The sequence below is a fragment of the Aureobasidium subglaciale genome (assembly GCF_000721755.1).
Source record: "Aureobasidium subglaciale EXF-2481 unplaced genomic scaffold scaffold_5, whole genome shotgun sequence".
NCBI classification, from domain to species: Eukaryota; Fungi; Ascomycota; class Dothideomycetes; order Dothideales; family Saccotheciaceae; genus Aureobasidium; species Aureobasidium subglaciale.
Window position 1 is genome coordinate 724,117 of NW_013566990.1, and position 19,748 is coordinate 743,864.

General features: G+C 50.8%; 10 protein-coding genes across 10 annotated transcripts; 5 read left to right on the top strand and 5 right to left on the bottom strand.

Annotated features, from left to right (window-relative positions):
• Window positions 1–53: 53 nt before the first annotated feature.
• On the bottom strand, window positions 54–1,347 carry AUEXF2481DRAFT_37972 (uncharacterized protein). Its single transcript, XM_013490445.1, has one exon. It carries the CDS (start codon window positions 1,093–1,095, stop codon window positions 127–129), a length of 969 nt encoding a protein of 322 aa, XP_013345899.1. The 5' UTR covers window positions 1,096–1,347; the 3' UTR covers window positions 54–126.
• Window positions 1,186–1,583, bottom strand: AUEXF2481DRAFT_600710 (uncharacterized protein). Its single transcript, XM_013490612.1, has one exon. The coding sequence runs from the start codon at window positions 1,478–1,480 to the stop codon at window positions 1,268–1,270; it is 213 nt and encodes a 70-aa protein (XP_013346066.1). The 5' UTR covers window positions 1,481–1,583; the 3' UTR covers window positions 1,186–1,267.
• A 7-nt stretch (window positions 1,584–1,590) lies between these two features.
• Window positions 1,591–3,927, top strand: AUEXF2481DRAFT_72868 (uncharacterized protein; the record flags this gene model as incomplete). Its single annotated transcript, XM_013490527.1, has 3 exons — window positions 1,591–1,717; window positions 1,770–2,659; window positions 2,707–3,927. 3 exons carry the CDS (start codon window positions 1,591–1,593, stop codon window positions 3,925–3,927), a joined length of 2,238 nt encoding a protein of 745 aa, XP_013345981.1.
• Window positions 3,928–4,242: 315 nt separating this feature from the next.
• AUEXF2481DRAFT_46414 (uncharacterized protein) lies at window positions 4,243–5,473 on the bottom strand (the record flags this gene model as incomplete). The annotated part of the gene is made up of 5 exons (XM_013490481.1): window positions 4,243–4,290; window positions 4,350–4,495; window positions 4,569–5,167; window positions 5,259–5,348; window positions 5,397–5,473. The coding sequence occupies 5 exons, from the start codon at window positions 5,471–5,473 to the stop codon at window positions 4,243–4,245; spliced, it is 960 nt and encodes a 319-aa protein (XP_013345935.1).
• A 521-nt stretch (window positions 5,474–5,994) lies between these two features.
• On the top strand, window positions 5,995–8,094 carry AUEXF2481DRAFT_3264 (uncharacterized protein; the record flags this gene model as incomplete). The annotated part of the gene is made up of 3 exons (XM_013490250.1): window positions 5,995–6,031; window positions 6,362–6,565; window positions 6,623–8,094. 3 exons carry the CDS (start codon window positions 5,995–5,997, stop codon window positions 8,092–8,094), a joined length of 1,713 nt encoding a protein of 570 aa, XP_013345704.1.
• Window positions 8,095–8,368: 274 nt separating this feature from the next.
• Window positions 8,369–9,463, bottom strand: AUEXF2481DRAFT_600866 (uncharacterized protein). The gene has a single exon (XM_013490613.1). It carries the CDS (start codon window positions 9,166–9,168, stop codon window positions 8,572–8,574), a length of 597 nt encoding a protein of 198 aa, XP_013346067.1. The 5' UTR covers window positions 9,169–9,463; the 3' UTR covers window positions 8,369–8,571.
• A 295-nt stretch (window positions 9,464–9,758) lies between these two features.
• On the top strand, window positions 9,759–10,392 carry AUEXF2481DRAFT_3265 (uncharacterized protein; the record flags this gene model as incomplete). Its single annotated transcript, XM_013490251.1, has 2 exons — window positions 9,759–9,987; window positions 10,043–10,392. The coding sequence occupies 2 exons, from the start codon at window positions 9,759–9,761 to the stop codon at window positions 10,390–10,392; spliced, it is 579 nt and encodes a 192-aa protein (XP_013345705.1).
• A 761-nt stretch (window positions 10,393–11,153) lies between these two features.
• Window positions 11,154–13,171, bottom strand: AUEXF2481DRAFT_37976 (uncharacterized protein). Its single transcript, XM_013490446.1, has 4 exons — window positions 12,645–13,171; window positions 11,695–12,587; window positions 11,489–11,641; window positions 11,154–11,422 (listed from the first exon to the last, which is right to left on the bottom strand). Exons 1-3 carry the CDS (start codon window positions 12,824–12,826, stop codon window positions 11,511–11,513), a joined length of 1,206 nt encoding a protein of 401 aa, XP_013345900.1. The 5' UTR covers window positions 12,827–13,171; the 3' UTR covers window positions 11,154–11,422; window positions 11,489–11,510.
• A 133-nt stretch (window positions 13,172–13,304) lies between these two features.
• AUEXF2481DRAFT_600660 (uncharacterized protein) lies at window positions 13,305–18,162 on the top strand. Its single transcript, XM_013490614.1, has 5 exons — window positions 13,305–13,517; window positions 13,571–15,127; window positions 15,180–15,869; window positions 15,925–17,552; window positions 17,604–18,162. Exons 1-5 carry the CDS (start codon window positions 13,409–13,411, stop codon window positions 17,931–17,933), a joined length of 4,314 nt encoding a protein of 1,437 aa, XP_013346068.1. The 5' UTR covers window positions 13,305–13,408; the 3' UTR covers window positions 17,934–18,162.
• Window positions 18,163–18,843: 681 nt separating this feature from the next.
• On the top strand, window positions 18,844–19,560 carry AUEXF2481DRAFT_3268 (uncharacterized protein; the record flags this gene model as incomplete). Its single annotated transcript, XM_013490252.1, has 1 exon — window positions 18,844–19,560. One exon carries the CDS (start codon window positions 18,844–18,846, stop codon window positions 19,558–19,560), a length of 717 nt encoding a protein of 238 aa, XP_013345706.1.
• Window positions 19,561–19,748: the final 188 nt, after the last annotated feature.

Below are 19,748 nucleotides of genomic sequence, written 5' to 3' on the forward strand. Positions count from 1 at the left end.
TTTGTTCTCTCTTTTGATGTTGTTGTTGCGTGCTCAACTAGGTAGGTAGCTCGACACGGGATGAATCATGAATTTAGACAGTGCCAGATCAGCCTGCGCATACTATCATATTACGAGTTACTATAATCATATCTCCACCACCTGCGGCGCGTTCTTTAGCTGGCCAGTATTTATGTACATGACACTAGCATTGATCAATCTCGTCGACCTCGCTTCACCGCCCCAAACACGATCCCAAACCACACTCGACACACCATGCCAAAGTGTCTTTACCACGTGAATCCACAGCCAGAAATCCACCATACTCCAGACCAGACCATCAGGTCTACTGCATCCGTCCTCAAATGCCTTTTGTGCATCATCCCAGTACAGAACTTCCTTGCCTCTTCCAGCATGTACATGTCCGAAGATGTGTAGCCGTGGCTTCACGCGCCAAAGTTCTCGGAGGAGATGCTCGCAGCCCAAGCCATAGAGATCAAGGTGATGTTTCGACGGCGTATGCGTGACCAAGACATCTACACCGGATGAAACAGTGTCATACCACGCATCCTGACCCCGTGGATACTGAAACGCAAACTCCGGTCCTCCACAAGCAGGAATCTGCGGCGCACCATGAATCTTCAATGTGCGATTTCGATGTGTCGGAAACGTTAGAGTCGTGGTAGAGTGCTGGAGATAGTGTATATTTCCCCAGTCTAAACTTGCTCCTTCCACATCACTAGAGGGTAAAGTTGTCCGTGATCGAGGATCTAGATAGGTGTCGTGATTTCCTGCAATCACCATTTTATGCGCGTGAGGGAGGGTGTTTAGCCAATCTAGCTGTGCTTGGATCTCCTTGGGTGTGCCGGCTTGTGTGAGGTCGCCCGCGTGGATCAGAAGGTCGCCGTCTGGAACTGTGGCTGGTATTCGACAGTGTGTGTCTGATAGACATACTACTCTGATGGGAAGCAAATTTGCTTGTAGTGATGGGGATGATCGAAGGAGTGAGATTAGACCGTGTATCGTTCTGAGGAGGAATTTGGGAGGAGAGAGCAGAAAGAGGTACAGCAGAGATGGCGGCTCGAATGGTGATGGAGGCGCAAAAGGGGAAAACATGTTGAGCATGTGTTATCGGATCATGCTAGGAAGCAAAGTTGTCCACAGTGCTCAAGTGTATACTGATGTTCGTTATACAGATAGATAAGTCGGTGACGGTGGGATAAGAACGCATGTGAAGGTATCGGTAATATTGAAGCCCCCCATCTGCATTCATTGGCCGAGGCTATTATCAGCCATCGCGATGAGATACACTTCCGACAATGATACTTGAGACTACGAGCAATTTCTTCGATAACCAATCTAGCGACACACATAGGACAAGAAGGACCTTCGTCAATGGCCTCTTTGTCTGGGGAGGGTGTCCATAGTGCCAGGGGCTCAAGTACTTTCGAGGCCGCATGTGAAACGGCGTTGATGATGACGTAGGACGCGTAGCCCGCATTATCAAGTTTCTAGCTCGACTTCCCTTTGAGCTATCACATTGACCTTCCCCAGGTCGACTTCTCTTCTTACTTAGAAGTCAATTGCTGCGACAGACAGCATTCAGACAAGATGTCGACACAATCGGTGCAACCGCCCACGCCCACGTCCCTGTCTCCTACGTTCAGGGACAACAACAAGGGTCTCCAGACGAACATGGAGACTGACTATGTCATTGTCTTCCGCTTTGCGACTACCAGTACGTGAGCACCAATCTATCTGGACGACAAGTACTGACTACAGCACCATAGGTAAAGCCGAAGCAGGAAAGAAGTTTGCTGAACTCGTTGGAAAGCTCGCTAAAGTCGGACTTGCTACCGAAGTTCGCAATGGAGACAACCACTCGCTCTTGATCTTCGTCAAGGTCGCCAGTGAGGAGCACGTCAACGCTGAGGTGTACCGCTCGAGAGTCAAGGACTGGATCCATGGGGTCAGAACCGCAGCACCGCAGAAGGAGACCAAGAAGGCCATCGAAGAGGAACCGCTCCACGAAGCAGAACGCTACCGCATCATCTACCGAATGATCACCAACCCTGAAGAAGAAGGTGGTGCTGGTATCACTCCCAAGGAGGGAGAGTGGAAGAACGTCGAGTCAATCTTTGCTCTCCACGACCATGCCTACAACAAAGAGTGGATCAAGAGATGGACTAAGAAATACATTCTCGAGCCCCAAGATCTCGACGAAATCAGAGACAGATTGGGCGAGAAGATTGCTTTCTACTTTGCCTTTACTCAGTCCTACTTCACCTTCCTGGTCTTCCCTGCCGCCTTTGGAGCCACTGCCTGGCTTTTGCTCGGAAGATTCTCACCCATCTATGCCATCGTCAGCAGCTTGTGGTGCATAGCCTTTGTCGAGTACTGGAAGCACCAGGAAGTGGATCTCGGTGTCAGATGGGGTGTCCGCGGTGTATCCAAGATCCAGACCAAGCGTAGGCACTTCGAGCATGAGAAGGAAGGCACTGATCCTGTCACTGGCGAGAAGGTGCAGATCTTCCCTGCTACCAAGCGTCTTCAACGCCAGCTTCTCCAGGTTCCTTTCGCTATCGCCGCAGCTACCGTACTTGGTAGCTTGATCGCAACCTGCTTCGGAATCGAGATCTTCATCTCTGAGATCTACAACGGTCCTTTGAAGTCTGTCTTGGTAAGATGCTTCCGATACCATTCACATGTGCTTAGCTAAATTTCTAGGTCTTCCTCCCTACCATCATCTTGACTACCGTCATGCCCGTTCTGAACGGCATTCTTACCACCTTTGCCCAACGTCTTACCAAGTTCGAGAACTACGAGACAGACGACGCCTACAACTACGCCATGACCCAGAAGACTTTTGTTCTCAACTTCATCACCTCATACCTTCCAGTCTTCCTGACTGCCTTCGTCTACGTTCCATTTGGTAGCGTTGTAGTACCTTATCTGGATGTCTTCAGCTTGACCGCTAGACCCTTCGCCGAGAATGAGAAGCAGCTTCAGGCTCCCAGCGTTGGTTCATTCGTCATCAACCCTGATCGTCTTCGCAAGCAAATCATCTACTTCACTGTTACGGCACAGATCGTCAACCTCGGCATGGAAGTCATTGTGCCCTACCTCAAGCGCCAAGGCTTCACCAAGTACAAGGAGATGCAGAGCGAGCGTGCCTCCAAGAAGGGCGGCTCTTCTCCTACTCCTGTTGAGAGTGACCATGCCGAGGAGGCTCCATTCTTGACCCGCGTTCGTCGCGAGGCCGAACTCGATACCTACGATGTCAACTCTGACCTTCGTGAGATGGTCGTCCAGTTCGGTTACTTGGCGCTGTTCAGCACTGTCTGGCCTCTTACTCCCGTCTCTTTCCTCGCAAACAACTGGCTCGAGCTCCGCGCCGACGCTGTCAAGATCTGCATCGAGATGCAGCGTCCCATCCCCGAACGTGCTGACACTATCGGCCCCTGGTTGGACTCTCTGTCTTTCCTGTCTTGGCTCGGCAGCATCACTACCGCTGCGCTCGTCTACCTGTTCAGCAATGACGGTCTCGGCCCCGACGGCACTCCTAAGAACATCCGCGGCTGGGCCCTTCTCCTCACCATCTTCTTCGCCGAACACAGCTACCTCCTCATCCGCTGCGCCGTCCAAATTGGCATCAGTAAGATCGACTCCCCCGGCCGCCAAAAGGAGCGTCGCGATCGCTTCATGATTCGTCAACAATACTTTTCCGAGTCTCTCTCGCAAAGCCAAAATTTGCCTCAGGTGGGTAAGTTTGGCGAAAAGATTACTAGAGAGACTCTTGAAGAGGAGGCTAGACAGAGTAGCTTGAGAAGCTCGAGACTTGAGGACAGATTCTGGGCTAGACAGAGAAACTGGCATGAGACTGCCCAGATTGGTGCTGGCTTGATTGATAGAGCCGCACCTCCTGAGGAGGTCAAGAAGATGCAGTAGTGTGTCACTGGATTGAGGTGGAAGGAAGTTGCGAGCAAGGAATGGGAAGAAGAGAAAGTGGTGGAAATATGACGAGGAAGCATTACGAGTTTGACGTTTACGTGTATTCAATTAGCCCCCAAAATGAGCATAATGCTACGAGTAATTGATCGGAAAGATTGACAGCGAACCAAGTAAATGCAGCAGGGGCAGCTCGCCGTAGCCTCCAAAAAGTGCCCCGGTGCCGTAATATTCGACCATGAATCAATCCATACCGTCGTCGCCGATAGTCTCTCAACAAAGCCAGAGAAGATCGCAGTCGCATGTTTCTCGTCCTCACTGGATAGCGATGATGTTTGGTGGGCTTGCAACACCACCGGGAACCTTGCCATCTCTGTCAGCAAATTGACGCCGTCTTGCTAGTGTTTCTGTGGGACACTTACATTACAAGGCTCACTGGCCACAAAGAAGCTGTAGCGACCAGTCTTCTTACATTGCCTCGACAGAGCTTCAAGATCGAACATTTCGCCAATCGGGCAACCCCAACCAGCGAGAAGGACTTCGTGAAGCATATACGGCTTTGTTGACGCTGTAGAAACTGTCAGCATTGTGCAAAAGAAGAAACATTAAACCAATGTAGATGTGAAGGAGGAGCAACATACGCCAACATTCAAACGAAGGTTGATCCCCAGCAACCGCCGAAAAGTTCTCCCATATCCACCTCAACATCTCCTCACTCTGCTCGACACCCAAGAAAGTAGGCGGCATAATCTTACTCAGCGCTTCCAGATCTTCCCGTGAGGAATTGTTGTACTGCGCGATATACCCCGAGCGAATGATCAGTATATCCCCAAATTTCAACTCCACACCTTCCCACTCTGCCACAGCTTTCAACTCTTCCAGAGAGATGATCCCGGCTTTAAAAGCATCTTTGGCAGGTTTACCCTGTTGCTCCCTCCAAGCCTCATAATCCAGTAATACACCTCTACCTATAATGCCCTTTTCACTCCACGCACCTATTCCAATAACTGTGCTATGATCACAATGAATATCGTCCAAAGTGACGCCGTTGTAAAACTTTGCCTCTTTTTGATAGGCGAAATGGCGGAGACCGTCCCATTGGGAACTGGACTGCGTGTTGAAGGTCCAGGTGTCGTCGTTTACTATGCGGGGAGGCTTTTGATATACTTGTTTGTGGAAGATTTGGCGGCCGAAGAAGGGGAGGTCGTTTTGAGCGTCCATGGGCCAGTTTAGGGAGATTCTGAAAACGAGGGGTTAGAGATATTGTGAAGGGGGGGGGGTTGTGGTGGTGGTGGTTCTATTGATGTGATGATGTGATGATGATTAGGTACCTCGTGCCAGATTGAATCTCTTTGGCTGCTTCTTTGACCAAGTCATCGGTGAGGCGGTTCAGGAAGCCTAGCTCATCGTCTTTGCCATATCTGATGAGATTAGTATGGTTCATTAATGAGTCCCTGGATGATGCCTACAGTCCCCAAGCATTCAAGAATGGTCCAGTCTTGTCTACAGGCAGCTCATCGAACGAGGGTATTGACGTTGCAGGCATGTCGATCATGATAGTAATGCGATTCTCTTATAGAGACGCAACAGAATGTAGAAGGATGTGTAGAGGTGTGACTATGCTACTGCGGGACATACCCACCGATGTCATCTGTCTTGGATCGACACCATATTAACCTACTTGAGTTGTTTAACCCGAGGGACCGAGTGCGGGGAAAGCAACAGTCTGCGATAAATGTCGCAGTACCAGACGTCGTTCAGTACAGTGCAACATGGTTCTTAATCTGGAGAGATCGGGAGCAGTATTACACGTGACTGAATATCAGGAGACTCGACCCGACGATGGCAGGTGGACAGAGAGCGGAGGGCCGCGATCGCGACTCCTTTCTTGAATCTGCAGACTGACGCAATAATACGGCCAGCTCGAGCGTCGAGCGTTCACTTGCATCATGGCATGCTTCTTCGAGTCTCGAGGATGCAGTAGCACCAAGATCAGGCAACGAGACTCAGTAGGTGGCGATGGGCCAGGATTTATAAGCAAGACACCAATATATGCCAATGGATGCAATGCCTCGAACAGACATTGATGTTATTATTGTCGCGAGTAGGGTGAATAAAGAAAGAGTTCGGGAGTTGGCGACGGCCGAACTTTGTCGGACATTCCAACCGAGTCAAAGCTTGGTACTCTCGACTTTAGAACGCGCTTTCATCATCAACTTTTCCTCTGACTTACATACAACAATTCTGTCCATCCCTGTCATCCTGCAAACCGATCAATCACGGTCGCGAACCACTTCAGAACAACTCATACACACAAACTTCGCGAAGAAAGTGAGTCTTAGCACCAAGAAACGCAGCAATCATTCCTCATACCCGCACGAACCATTCCTTCGCGCAAAGAGAAAGAGGAGACGCGTTTTACTGACATTTATAGTGGCTGGTGTAAAGTACATCAAGAAGACCAAGGACGCTGAAGCCGACGCGCCTGTCAAGAAGGCTTCGACACGCGCAGCTGCCAACACAAAGGCAAAGGTCACCGCTAAGACCGAGGCCGAAGCCGAGACCAAGCCCGCCGCAACAGGAAGAGGACGTGGTAGACCAAAGGCCGCCGATACAAAGGCAGCAAAGTCAGAAGACGGTGCGTTGCACCACGTACGACAAGTCTCGGTCGATCGACAGGCTAAAACAATGTCAGAAGCACCCAAGAGGAAACCCGGCCGCCCAAAGAAGACTGAAGAAGCTCCGGCTGCAACAAAAGCAACACTGGCTACAAGAAAGCGCAAGGCCACTGCCACTCCCGAGCCGGCAGTCGCGAAGAAGGCCAAGGTTGCGCCCAAGGGTCCTGTGATCAACGAGGCTCCCACTCAGCGCCTCGATGTATTTGTCTGCGGAGAGGGCTCATCTGGCGAGCTGGGTCTTGGTACGTCCAAGAAGGCCATCGATGTCAAGCGCCCTCGCCTGAATGCCAACCTGGCTGCCGACTCGGTCGGTGTTGTGCAAATCGTCGCTGGAGGCATGCACGCCATGGCCTTGACCCACGACAACAAGATCCTCACCTGGGGTGTCAACGACCAGGGCGCTCTTGGAAGAGACACAACATGGGAAGGCGGCCTTCGTGATGTTGAGGATGAGGAAGACGAGGACTCGGACGATGAAGATGGCGACTCTGGCATGAATCCTAAGGAGAGCACGCCCACTGCCATCTCATCAGACATGTTCCCAGAGGACACCGTTTTCGTACAAGTCGCCGCTGGTGACTCGACATCATTCGCTCTTACCGACGACGGCCAGGTTTGGGGTTGGGGTACTTTCAGAAGCAACGAAGGTATTTTCGGCTTTACCACAGACGTCCTCGTACAGCGTACACCCATGCTCATCAAGGGTCTCAAGAAGGTCAAGCACATCAGCTGTGGTGCCAACCACGTTCTTGCGCTCGATGCAACCGGTGCTGTTTTTGCCTGGGGCTCGGGTCAACAAAACCAGCTCGGTCGTCGTGTCGTTGAGCGCACCAAGACTCAGGGTCTGGTACCCAGAGAGTTTGGTCTGCCCAAGAAGGCCATCAAATACATTCAATGCGGCGACTACCACAGTTTCGCAATCGACAACAAGGATCGCGTCTGGGCATGGGGTCTCAACAACTTTGGCGAGACTGGTGTACCCGACAATGCTGGTGAGGACGATGCTGTCGTGCTCAAGCCCGAGGTCGTCGAGACACTTTCTGGCAGGCAGGTCAGCTGCATCAAGGGAGGTGGTCACCACAGTATTGCCGTTACCGGCGCTGGTGAGTGTCTCGTTTGGGGCCGTCTCGACGGTGGCCAATGTGGTATTGCTGCCGCAGACCTACCAGAAGACTCCCTTATCAAGGACGAGCGTGGCAATCCCCGTATTCTCAAAAACCCCACCGTCGTCAGCGGTATCCAGGGCACAGTCGCCTTCGCAACCGCCGCATCAGATCAATCGTTCGCTATCACCGAGGAAGGCCATGCCTACTCATGGGGCTTCTCCTCCAACTACCAGACTGGTCAAGGCACTGATGATGATATCATGGTCGCTACCAAGATTGACAACACTGCCACTCGTGGCAAGATGCTCAACTACGCATCCGGTGGTGGCCAGTTCAGTATCCTGACTGCTCCTGCCCAGCCCGCAACCAATGGCAGTGCTTAAGAGATCTTGAAATGAGAAGGTGTGGATTACGATGGAGCATGTGGATAACTTTTCTCTCTCTAGCGACTTAAATGAGAACGGAGCGATGGCTTGGAATTGAGTTTTGACCACGAATCAAAGATGACACGAAAAGCAATGAACAAGTGTTGATCTCCTCCTCCACTTCGGCTCCTTTTAACGTGCTATGAATGATACGACATTAACGAAGGCAGATCTCGATCATGTACCACTTTCAGCCACGTCTCATCCTAAGCTCCAGAAAGTCATTAGAATATGACTTCGACACCGAGAAAACAGTCGACCACGTTGGGAACAACAGCATCAAGACCCGTTCAATCTCGATACTCAGAACTCAACCACCGCAACTCAGACTCCTAATCATCTCCACTGGTCTCAATCTAGCCTGACTTTTCCCCTCGGCCGGAACCTCTTCTCTGACCCTTCCCCTCTTGGTGGCAACGACCGTACTTCTCCTCCTCAACCCTCTATTCCTCGGTGTATTACAAGGTGTAGTACCCACATCCCCCATCGCCTCGCCATCCTCTCCGTTACCACTAGCCCCAAGCCTCGGAGTCCTGATACTGCAATTATACAACGAAGAATTTGTAGGGTACAGAGGAGATATGACATTCGAAATTGCAGTGTTGGAGGTATAAGATAAGCCACGAGAAGGTGTTGAGGGGAGACTAGGGAAGGAGGTATGGAGTTGGTCGAGTGTCCAGCGGCGCATATTCGCTGTGTAGGAGCACAGATCTGCGGCACCGGATAGTGTGTGTGGTTCTGAGTCTGTGGATGAGGTTGTGGAGGTTTCTGATGTTGATGAGGTGTGGCGGGTGTGTTTCTGGGTATGTTCGAAGGCGTTGGAGTGTGGGAGACGAGGCTTTTGGCCTTTGCGTGGGTAGAAAAAGGGGACCATTGTGGATTTCCTGTTGTTCTGGTATTTTGCTTGGAAAAAGTGGAAGGAGGGACTTTAGAGGTAGGTGCGTAATGACTTGCTCGTCCTTGACTCTTTTCTACTTTCTCCTTTTCCTGCAACCACACACTTCTCTTTCTCCAGATGTCATCATGAACCATACATTTCTACCCGAAACATCTTATAGCCTTATCTTTTTTTCTTTGCTTTGCTCGGTTGTTATCATACGGGCCGAGTGATCGGTACCGAGACACTGTTTCCCTGCCGTGTTCTTCATGAATGCGGATGATGTAGACAAAGAACCCATCACGCCTGCATCGTCACCACTGACGTTGTCAGCCAAAGGTTGTGGGGGAGTGGCAGGCACAGAACATTCTTAACATTCCTTTGTTACTGGTCTCGCCTCCATTGCCTGGTTCCAGTAGCATTTCCTGGGTCGAAGCGTTGCGTATGCAATCGGGAGAGGTTGGCTGGGTATCTGCATTCCTCATGTTTCATCATAGCAGAAGAGACAAAAGAGAAGGGAAAGATCCAAGATTAGCAGTCGATGAAAACAAACAAGGCGACTAAGGTATGCAAGTCTACCGACTCCCTGGTTCTGTGTTGAGAGCAACAATAGAAACAGAAACAACATAGAAAAGGGAACAAGCAAGTAAGGATAAACTCACCTTCCTTCATACCACTCTCAAGGAACCACTGTCTTTTACTGAAATCTCAAAGACACATACTCTCCTTTTACAGAATCTCAGTCATGCGTTCGTCAGCCATCTTCCTCGTCGGCCTTGCTGCCGTCGCCCACGCTCAGATCGATGCAAGCATCATTGCCGAAATTCCTGCCTGCGCAACCACTCCTTTGATCTCAGGTATCTCTGGCTCTGGCTGTCAAGTCACAGACTCTGCCTGTATATGCGGAAACCAAAAGCTCATCGCGGACCTACAAACAGCCGTCAAGGCTGAATGCAGTGAAGCCGATCTTGCCAGTAAGACTTCCCCCTCTCCCCTTGCTTTGGTAAATCTCTCTGACACAACAAACAGAGGCCCTCGAAGTCACCTCAAAAATCTGCCCCCAAGCCGCTGCAGCCCCAGCAGCAGCCGCAGCGTCCTCCGCATCCGAAGCTGCCACTTCCGCCGCTTCCATCGCATCCTCTGTCTCTGAAGTCGCAGCCACGGCAGGGATCCTCACCGATTCTTCTAGCGCTGTGACCACAGCTCCTAGTATGGGAACTGCCTCTTCCATGATCAACTACACAGCCACCACCGGAGAGTACACAGCTCCTGCTACTCCTACTGTTACACCCAGTACAGGTGCTGCAGCGAAGGGTTTCGCACTAGGGGGTATAGTTGCTGGGATTGGTGCTTTGGGTATGTTTTTCGTTGGGTTGTGAGTGCTGAAGTCGTGAAGAGGGTGGTTGAGGAGAGATGGTGTGTTTCTTTGATGTGTAATGTGTAAAATGAGGGTTGCATACCCAGGCTTCGATGTCTAGGCTTTCGCTTCGTCAGATAAACATCTCTTCTGTTATTTTCTTAGGTTCCATGATAGAAAAGAAATGTATACCCTTTCGGTTATTGACTTACTGCTCACTGCAATCAAACAACTTGATCAGCGCTCAAGCAGAGCCACTGACCTGAACTTCAGCGCGAAGAGTGTGGCTCTCGTATATAGATTGACGGGTTATGGACGTGAGTGCTCTCCAAAGATAGTCGCTGCTTACTGAGATGCAGTGACTCCTGCAGCAAGGCGAGCTTTAAAAATCTCCGCGAGGGGTTTCTTCCTCCTGTGGAGGCCTGTTAATGTCCATGTCTTCGAATTTGGTGAAGAGAACGGACTTATCGTACCGACATTTTTGGGACCGTCATGTGTTTTCTCTGCTTGTCTTGCAATCTTTGTATTGCCCTCAAAGTTCAGTCTGTCTTTGACCCAAGATCTTTTTCAAAAGGACGAATATGGTGTTGAGAGGTAATCCATAAAGCGCACCACAAAACAGAAGAAGAAACAAGAAGAAAAAGAGAAAAGCGACCATCCTACCTTGGAAAATCCTACATAGTAAGGTGAAAGCAAAAAAAGTAAGCACCGTGAGCAGGAATCGAACCCGCGACCTCCTCGGATCTAGACTGACACGACGTTGAGTAACAACGAATGACCACGCACGTGTTAAGACCACGGGTGTGTTGAACCACTACACTACCACGGCTTTCTTGATGGAGGGGCATGGAATTCTTACAATATGACGGTTAGAGTGGAAGGGGCAAAGGCGAGGGTTGTGGCGGGAATGAGGGCGGATGAGGGAGTTTTGATCGTCAGCAGGCTTCGTGGAAGCGGTACGAGCTTGAGTTGATGGACGGCGCTCAACGAGGATTCGTTGGCGTATCACGCTTGATAAGCTGACCACTAGATGTTCTTGTCGTTAGACGGGTCTAATGAGCCCAAATCAGTCAGTCTATAAATCGAATATATATTTATACAGTATGAGAAGAACATGCGTGTCGTGGCGGATTGTGCTGATCAATAGTCGCGACTCTCGCCGATGTTGCAAACGTCAAAGACTCCTGTTTCAGGCAGCTTCTTCCAGGCCATGGCTTGCTTAAGTACTCGTGGAGGTTCGAGGACATCTTCTTCTGTCAGTACCCATGTACCTAGTCGCGGTTAGTGGATTCTTCCTGATAATTGGCGGCTTTCGTCTTCTTACCCCAGTGAATACCAAGTGCTTTCTTGCATTGTGTGTCGATAAAAATGTTGACACTGTCAAAGGGGTTGGCGTGCATGGGAGACATGATGAAACGAGGATCGTAAGCTCCAATTGGGATCAAGCCCAAGTCGAACGGACCTCTCAGTTCACCGATCTCCTTGAATGCAGGACATGTCGGGTAATTATACTTCTCATCATAGTCGTTCTCTTCTTCCGGAAGTTCTGGGACTGAGCGATAACCAGTATCTCCTCCGAACCAGATCTTCTTGCCACCACTTTCAATACTCCATGAGCCCCAGAGGGTGTGAGATTTGTCAAAAGGCGTACGAGCGCTCGTATGCTGAGCGGGCAGACAGCCAATGACGGCCTTGATATCTTCGGCACCTCCTGCATTGACGGTAGAACCAGAGTCCGTATGTGTGGTCTCCGCATCTTTCTTATTTGCCGACAAGGTAAAGTCTCTCGTCTCCCACCAGTCAAGCTCGGTCATGTTCTCAATGCCGCAGCTCGAGAACCATTTTTTATTACCCAGTGGGGCCCAGAAATGGGCATTCGGGTGCTTCTCTTTGATCTTGAGGATGGTGGGATATGATAGATGGTCGTAGTGACTGTGTGAGATGATGACGGCGTCGATAATGGGGATGTCGGCAACGTCAACCGGGCATGGCGTGTATCTCTTCGGGCCCATGAAGCTGAATGGACTGCATCGTGGCTCAAAAACGGGATCGAAAAGGACTCTCAAGCCCTTCGGGAATTCGACATAGTAGCAAGCGTGTCCAAGCCATGTTGCTCGTAACGTCTTGGTCTCGCGCGTAGGGAGGAAGTCTGGTTTCTGCACGGGTACAGTGGGAGGAGTCGTGTCGGGAGTCTTCTGCTTGCCCGAGAGTTTCCGCCTGCATAGCAGTGGTTAGTGGTGAAGTGCGTGATGAGTCTAGTGCAGACATGTGTACCAGAGCAGGGCCGAGATGATCTGCTTCGCAGTTGTGTCGACATACGAGTCCCAAGGATTGATGAAGCCCTTGCCGTTCTTGTTGTGGTGGCGCAATTCAGCGTGGTTCTTGGGCACGACAGGTGCAATTGAAGAAGTCGAGACTGTTGCGTACAAAGCGGATGAGGTGGTCGACGAAGACATTCTGGCGCTGGAGTGAAAGTTTTGCTGATGCTTGACAATCTTGTTGGCTGCTGCAATTGTACGATTGCACAGTCGATGTGTAGGGAGCATCACAGCAACCGGTCACCAGGCCTCGTGCCTCTTAATATAATGCTACTCGAATACAATGCAAGGAATCCGAACGGCGGCCCATGATTTGCTCCGACTCGAAGAAAGTATACTTCGCGGACTTATATTACGCCGTTTATCTCCGGAAGTAGGCGGCTGTGAGTCTTCAGGCAGCGCGATTGTCTGCATCTCTCCTGATCAGACTTGCATTGATGTGGATACATAAAGATGGAAAACACATAGTCAGGGTAGTTGATCATGACGAAACGAAACGACGAACGCCTTCGAGTCGGGAATAATGGTCAGCCAAAGGCATTGCATGTGACAAGCGGAGAGATCGGCGGGCGCGTCGGTCGCGCGAATCTCCAGTCGCACCTTCTCCGTCAGCTCCAACCACCCGAGTATATTATCTTCCACAAAGTGAATGCTGCACAGAGGCGCACCTTCCTCTCGTTTGTCGCGTCGCGGTATTGAGCAGAAGACGCATTAGCCGCTATGGCACCCCAGTGCCAGGCGTTGTACGTGTCGGATGAACGGCGATGTAGCGAGGAAGCTACAAACGTTAATGCCTTGTTCTGCTCCTTCCATGCGAGACAAGTCTACAGTAAGCACTTGATGCATGTCTGTAGAGCTCAACACACGAGTTGACACGTCCAGGTTTGTACAAGGGTTACAAGCGCAGAGGTGCTCAGTTAGATGCTTTGCAGAAAGACCCTCCTTCCTACTTTGCCGACCGCCCGATCCACAAAGTTACCTTCGACGACATAGATGATCAAGACACTCTCAAGACCCTGCACGCTTTCCTTTTTAAACAGAATGGTCTTCTCGATCGCTGCATCCGTGCCCGTAAACTCCACCATTCGCGCTTCTATGCCCTCGAACTCGATTATGGTCACCAACACTACCTGGACCACCTCATCAGCGAGAAACACAATGTTAGCCGTGCCTTGGAAAGACTCGAAAGACGGACTGCCGAAGTCTTGTACAAGCAGCAGCAGTGGTTTGGCTGGGTCCGTAATCTCGAGGATGACGAAGAGAAGGAACGCGACGCGGAGAAGAAGAAGATCAAGCAAGAGGCCGCTTTGTTCAAGCGTCACTGGAAAGATGTCTCTGCTCGTGTGGACAGATTGAGACAGAAAGAGAATGACAAGAGACAAGCCGAATACCTTGAGAAGGTTTGGGAAGAACGCAACAAATTCGAGGAGGAGCTCAACGCCGAAGGAGAAGGTGGTGAAGAATGGGATCCCATCGAAGACGTTGTTGAGGATGAGCGTGGAAGCTACATCGATCTCATACGACGCTTCTTGTGGCTTGCTGAGCCCATCACCGCCTCGACCGAGGAGCCAGCATCTGCTGGAGCTGCAGAGGCTGCAGAGGCCGATGCTTCGAGCCCCAAGAAGGAGAACGTAGCTCCGCAAGCTACTGCGGTGCAAAGCCCTTCCAAGGAGCCGGCCACTTCTCAAGCGCTCGTGGAGATGAATAAATCGAAGAACGCCAAGAAGAAAGCACGTCAGAAGGCGAAAGCCCTGGAAGTCAAACCGTCTCCACAAGAGCTGAGCAAAGGAAAGCCTGGTGAGGTTCATATTGAGACGCCAGACGAGGTCCGTACCCGTCTGCGCGAAGGCACGACCATGTGTGGTGTCCTGCAGACCTTCGATCCCGAGGATCCATCGAAGACGGAAATTGTCACAGACAAGACGTTCCCCCTGGCCGACGATGAAGTCGAAACTTTGATGAAACAGATCCCTGATATTAAGCAGTTGCTGTTTTGTCGATTGTTACTTGGCTATGCAACCCTGCTCCCAGTAGCCTTACGAGCCGAGAATGTTGACGAATTCCTCGCCGATCCATCTGTGACTAACGCAGAGTTGAGAGACCTGTGCCTCAAGATGGAACAGCCTGGGTTGCAACAACTCCGCGATGCGTGCGCCGATCTTGGTCGTGAAGATGATGAGCCGGAAGAAGACGAGATTGCACCTGCTGCAAGTGCTGAAGCACCTGCTGGTCGCACTAAGTTCACATCAAGGCCTATGTACCCGGTCAAGAATGTCAAGACTAAGCGTGAGAAGGAGATCAAGGAAAAGCGCGAGAAAACGATGCCTGACAACATGGATTCTACGACCTTTGTTGATTTCGGTGATGTTGATGATCAGCAGCAATACCGTATCAAGAAGATTCGTGTCAAGGTCTGCGGAAGGTTCATTTACAACTATCGTAAGTTCGTGTGACGAAACTTCAGCAAGACCATCTCTAATATAATTTACAGCTAGCGAGAAGGCCATGTCCAGAGGTGGCTGGCTGCAATTTTCGATCATCGCTAAAGACTGTTCTCTTTTCCAGGCAGTGAGTCTAGCTCGGAGTTGGGATGAGTTCTTTGAGCTCAACATCCTCACCTGCAATCATTACTTCCCTGCTGCACAATGGGCGTCCTGGATCAGAAGTATCACGCATGAGCAGTTGCTCCAGGTCGGGTTCATACCGTACTTCCAGATGGATAAAGCAGCACACATGACTTCGCATCACCAAACAGGCTCTCGTGCTCACGGACAGCGTCGCACTCACCACGCCGTAGAAACTCGAAACTTTGTATGTGCTCACATGAAGCGCAACGATCCTGTGACCAGACGATGGATTCAATACGCCGTCATGGAGTCCTACAAAATGGCCATCATGGTTCGCGACGGTCGAACCGGTAACGTCATTGTTGAGCCACCTCAAGAACACAAATGGCTCATTAGGACCAAGTCCGGTGTTGGAAGAGCAAGTCGATCCGAATGGCAGATTGTGAAAGAGATCGACGACAAGTTCTGGGACGAGATTGATCGCTTCCGTGAGTGGCATCTTGGTTTCAAAGATTATTACGACATTGTAGTCTGGGACATCGAGAGTGGCGAACACTACTCTTCCCTCTACAACTCAATCCAAGAGCTTCTGATCAGAGCTCTGCGATTTAGAGGTAAGGATATTCGCTTTTGCTGTGCATACCATCGAGCTTACGTAACATTCTTCAGATCCCAAGGACTTTTACAAGCCTGCCGAGCATGTACTACGTACACTCACTCGAGATGAGCATCTCTCACGTGCAAGAGACCTTCGTCCCGATGAGTGGGGCCAAGGTAAGAGCATCTGGGACTGGATCCACAGCGACGGTACCAGGATGAGATACTTCTCCAGAGGTAGCGACGGGAGTCACAGAGAAGAGGCACCTCCTCAGCTGCTGTATAAGCAGGAAGACATGTTGGAAGACCAGGTGCTGTTCCCTTGGGATCGGAGTCTATGGACCAACGAGGAAATTCCTGAGACGGCTAGCAAGATCATAGCAGTTGCTAAGAAAGCAGCAGACCTTGCACCAGCAAACTCAGGTCACGAGTTGATGCTGGCCGACGCCGATGCCGAGTCTAATGGTGGCGAGGAAGGTGTGCTTGCGAGCCAGACAGGTAAGATGCATAACTTTGAGCACCATGGACTTGACCTGAACCGCTGGATCAACGATCTCGACACTGACGAAGAGCTGAGCGATACCGAGTATCAGCAAATCTCAGAAGGTGAGGATGACGGTAGCGAATGGGAGTCTGACGAAGAATATGCTGAAGGTGTTATCGAAGAACTCTCAGAAGCAGCTGGTGTGACCATCCGAGGCCGCTGGGTCGACGATCACAACGAGAAAGAGCCGAGATGGCAGGACATGGTCATGGCTCTGGAGCTTTGGGAGGACCCGTCGCTCTCCAACCTTCGCGAAAACAAAGCCGTCGGCCATCGTCCTCCCAGGCTCCCACCAACCATGACCTCTCGAGGAGAGATCGAGGACATGAAGGAAGAATGGGAACTTTTTATCGATCGGACCAGGGCTAGCAGCTTCAAAGAGGCATGGCACAAGGCCGATCTCGAAGCTGGCGCTCAGGAGAAATATGCAGAGACACAGAAGATCATGAAAGCATACGTCGACTTCTTTGCCAAGGGGACTAAGGGTCCTTGGGCACCAGGTATGCTCGAGCGTCAATTCATGCTCATGATGCTTCTTGAAGTCGATCCGGGAGTTCATCGCAGGGTCAAGAGAGACATGACTTTCGCCAACGCCATGATTACATGCTTCTTCCAGAGGGATAGTCCTTTCTTCAGCTCTGAAGAGGGATCACCTTGGAAGAACTCTGCTTTGTTCGACCAGGAAGGACGTGCAAAGGTGATTCCCGATGTACGATCCTCGCACTCGAATCGTACCAGGTCTGTCTTCCAATGGGAGGGCTGGGATAAGATTCGACATGAGGTAATGAAGTCTGGCAACGGTGCATTCCTCTGGGCTTCTGATAAATATCCACAGGATTGGAAGTACATCACAAGGCCGACCATTGCTCACCTCTACCGTCACGGACTATTGGCACCTCGCTACAAGCCCGAATACTCTGGATGTGCTGTAGTGCTTGAGGAGCCTGCTCGGCCGGGCAAACCTGAGCTCTACTTTGACTTCCGCGAGGACGCACAAGAGATGAAGCCACGCCAGCCGATGCAGGATCCATCGAAGGTCGCACCTTTGCTTGACACAGCGCGCGATTATGTGAGCAAGAACCCTGATGCTTACTTCTCGTTCATGCGTATCTGGTCCGCACCGCACTTCTGGCCTCTGATGCTCGGTTATGACAATGTAAGTCTAGTATTCCCCTTGTCACCTTTACTCCGACTAACGCTTCTCCAGCGCGACGGCACATCCTTCGCCGATGACATTGGCCGCACCTGGGAATGGAAATTCGTCCCCAAAGACATGCCATTCAGCGAATGGAGCATCCATCACGCCCTCCGCCTTCGCCTAAATGAGTACGAGAAGAAGATCGACGGCAAAGTGTTTCTCAAAGGCGACAAAGTACTTGTTGTGGGCAAGAATCGGGAAATGTGCCGTAATTACTCTACTATTGCGTATTTTGCACTTACGACTAGGCCTTGGAGGTTGGAGGTTGATGTGTGGAAGAGTTTCTTTGGTGTCAAGTTGGGGTTCTTGGAGGGTTTGGATGAGGTGTGGTGGGAGTGAGTTTTTGACAGAAATGGAGAAGTGGCTGCCCTCAATGGATAAATTTATGGATGTCAATTGTACTGTGCCTTTTTACAGTCTCCTTTCAAGGATTGCATCATCGGCCGAGCTACATCCAGGCTATGCTCTTTCCACATTCGTTGAATTGCCATCAGCTCTTTCACTACAAAACCAGCGCCGCTGCTCTCAAGAGTACACTAACGACGGTTCCAAATGTCCATTCAGCTGGACCCATCTGGATATCCAGTCCCCTCTCTCCCACCCACCACGTTACTTCGCCAAGCTATTGTGCTTTTGGATTCTTGTTCCCTATTATGGGTGCGGTCATACTACTCCAAGATCAAATGGCACCGTGTACCCAGGTACGACACTCGCGTCCGTGACCGGTGTGCGGATGTAGCTGTCTTTCGTGCTGAGAGGTGAGGCGTTAGGTACATTGATTGCACGCATGAAGCTTAATGTTAGGGGCGGCTATAGGAGGGTTTGCTTGTTTGTGGTGGTGTTTCGTGGACGGAGGTGGAATGGATTTTCACAGGCACGACGTCGAGACGGTTATGCGGTCCATGACGAGCGTAACACGGTACCACCCTTCGCTTGCTTATCGTATATTATGGCTTTGTGCCGTTCATCAAGGTCTGCAACGTCGTTTCACTACGGTTGGAGCCATACTTGCTGATAGGTTGTTCGGAGACGTGTTGCGGATCGTTGTTGATGCCCTGTGTAGATGGCAGAAGTAGGAGGCGCATAAGAGGGTGATCATGAGGTAGATCAGGGTCACCCCTTGGGTATCAGTTATGGAAAATAGCTATGACGTAGCCAGCAGATCCTCAATGATCGGACATTACAATTTCTTGCCTGCTGTCGCTGCCTTCGTGTTCAGCATCCTCCAATTCAAAAGACACAACAAGTCATGGAACGTAGTATCGTACGGCATGCGATCCGACAAATACGATGTCGACCAACCCTTCTCCACCGTCGAACTCTCGAACCTTTACGATATGCCCGCTACCGCAGCACCGATGACAAAAGCAACAACCAAGTCTATCCCCTGACCGGCTACTACGCGGACATGCTCTCCTCTCCACGTACCCTCAAAGCCAGCCTTTCCGAAACTCCCAAAGAACAGGTGCAACCAGCCACTCAAATCGTGCCGACCCCACCGCCATCCACGTCCTCCATCCCCAAAACCGACAAGGAAGAAACGATAGAAAAAGCACGTATAGTATTCGGCTCCCGCCTCGCCAGCCCCGGAGAAGTCGACAAAGAGAAAGAAGCCAAGAGTCAAGAAATCGCAGGCATTATCGTGCCGCCAAAGCCCAAGGAACCAGAAGCAGATGATTGCTGCATGAGTGGATGTGTGAATTGTGTTTGGGAGATCTATAGAGAGGAGGTTGAGGAGTGGAAAGCAGCGAGTGAGAAGGCTAGGGGGCAGATTGAGGTGCAGAGGAAAGAAAAGGGAGAGGATGTAGGGGCGGAGATGCCGAAGAACATTCAGAAAGATGATGATGATGGCAAGGGAAAAGAGAAGGATCCATTTGCTGATGTACCGATTGGGATGAGGGAATTTATGCGCATGGAGAAGATGTTGAAGGATAAACAGGCTGCTCAGCAAGTGAAAGGTGGATGAGTGGATTTCACTACGCACACGAGGAAAGAACGATCCTCGATTCGGCCTTGTAGCTCCAATCTTTGGTCAAGGCATGCTTATTACTGAGCTGGGGCAGCGATAAGTTGCCTTCTACCGACTCAATGATCTGCCAAACACCCAACACGCCGCATTCTATGGTCGTATCAATGGACAGAAGTCGCTTGCCA

Coding starts and splice junctions, on each gene's coding strand:
- AUEXF2481DRAFT_37976 (XM_013490446.1), bottom strand. CDS start 12,826: ATGTCTTCGTCGACCACCTCATCCGCTTTGTACGCAACAGTCTCGACT. Junction 12,588..12,644: donor ATCATCTCGGCCCTGCTCTG/GTACACATGTCT, acceptor ACTGCTATGCAG/GCGGAAACTCTCGGGCAAGC. Junction 11,642..11,694: donor AGCACTTGGTATTCACTGGG/GTAAGAAGACGA, acceptor AACCGCGACTAG/GTACATGGGTACTGACAGAA.
- AUEXF2481DRAFT_600660 (XM_013490614.1), top strand. CDS start 13,409: ATGGCACCCCAGTGCCAGGCGTTGTACGTGTCGGATGAACGGCGATGT. Junction 15,870..15,924: donor CAGAGCTCTGCGATTTAGAG/GTAAGGATATTC, acceptor AACATTCTTCAG/ATCCCAAGGACTTTTACAAG. Junction 17,553..17,603: donor TGATGCTCGGTTATGACAAT/GTAAGTCTAGTA, acceptor ACGCTTCTCCAG/CGCGACGGCACATCCTTCGC.
- AUEXF2481DRAFT_600866 (XM_013490613.1), bottom strand. CDS start 9,168: ATGGTTCATGATGACATCTGGAGAAAGAGAAGTGTGTGGTTGCAGGAA.
- AUEXF2481DRAFT_37972 (XM_013490445.1), bottom strand. CDS start 1,095: ATGTTTTCCCCTTTTGCGCCTCCATCACCATTCGAGCCGCCATCTCTG.
- AUEXF2481DRAFT_600710 (XM_013490612.1), bottom strand. CDS start 1,480: ATGCGGGCTACGCGTCCTACGTCATCATCAACGCCGTTTCACATGCGG.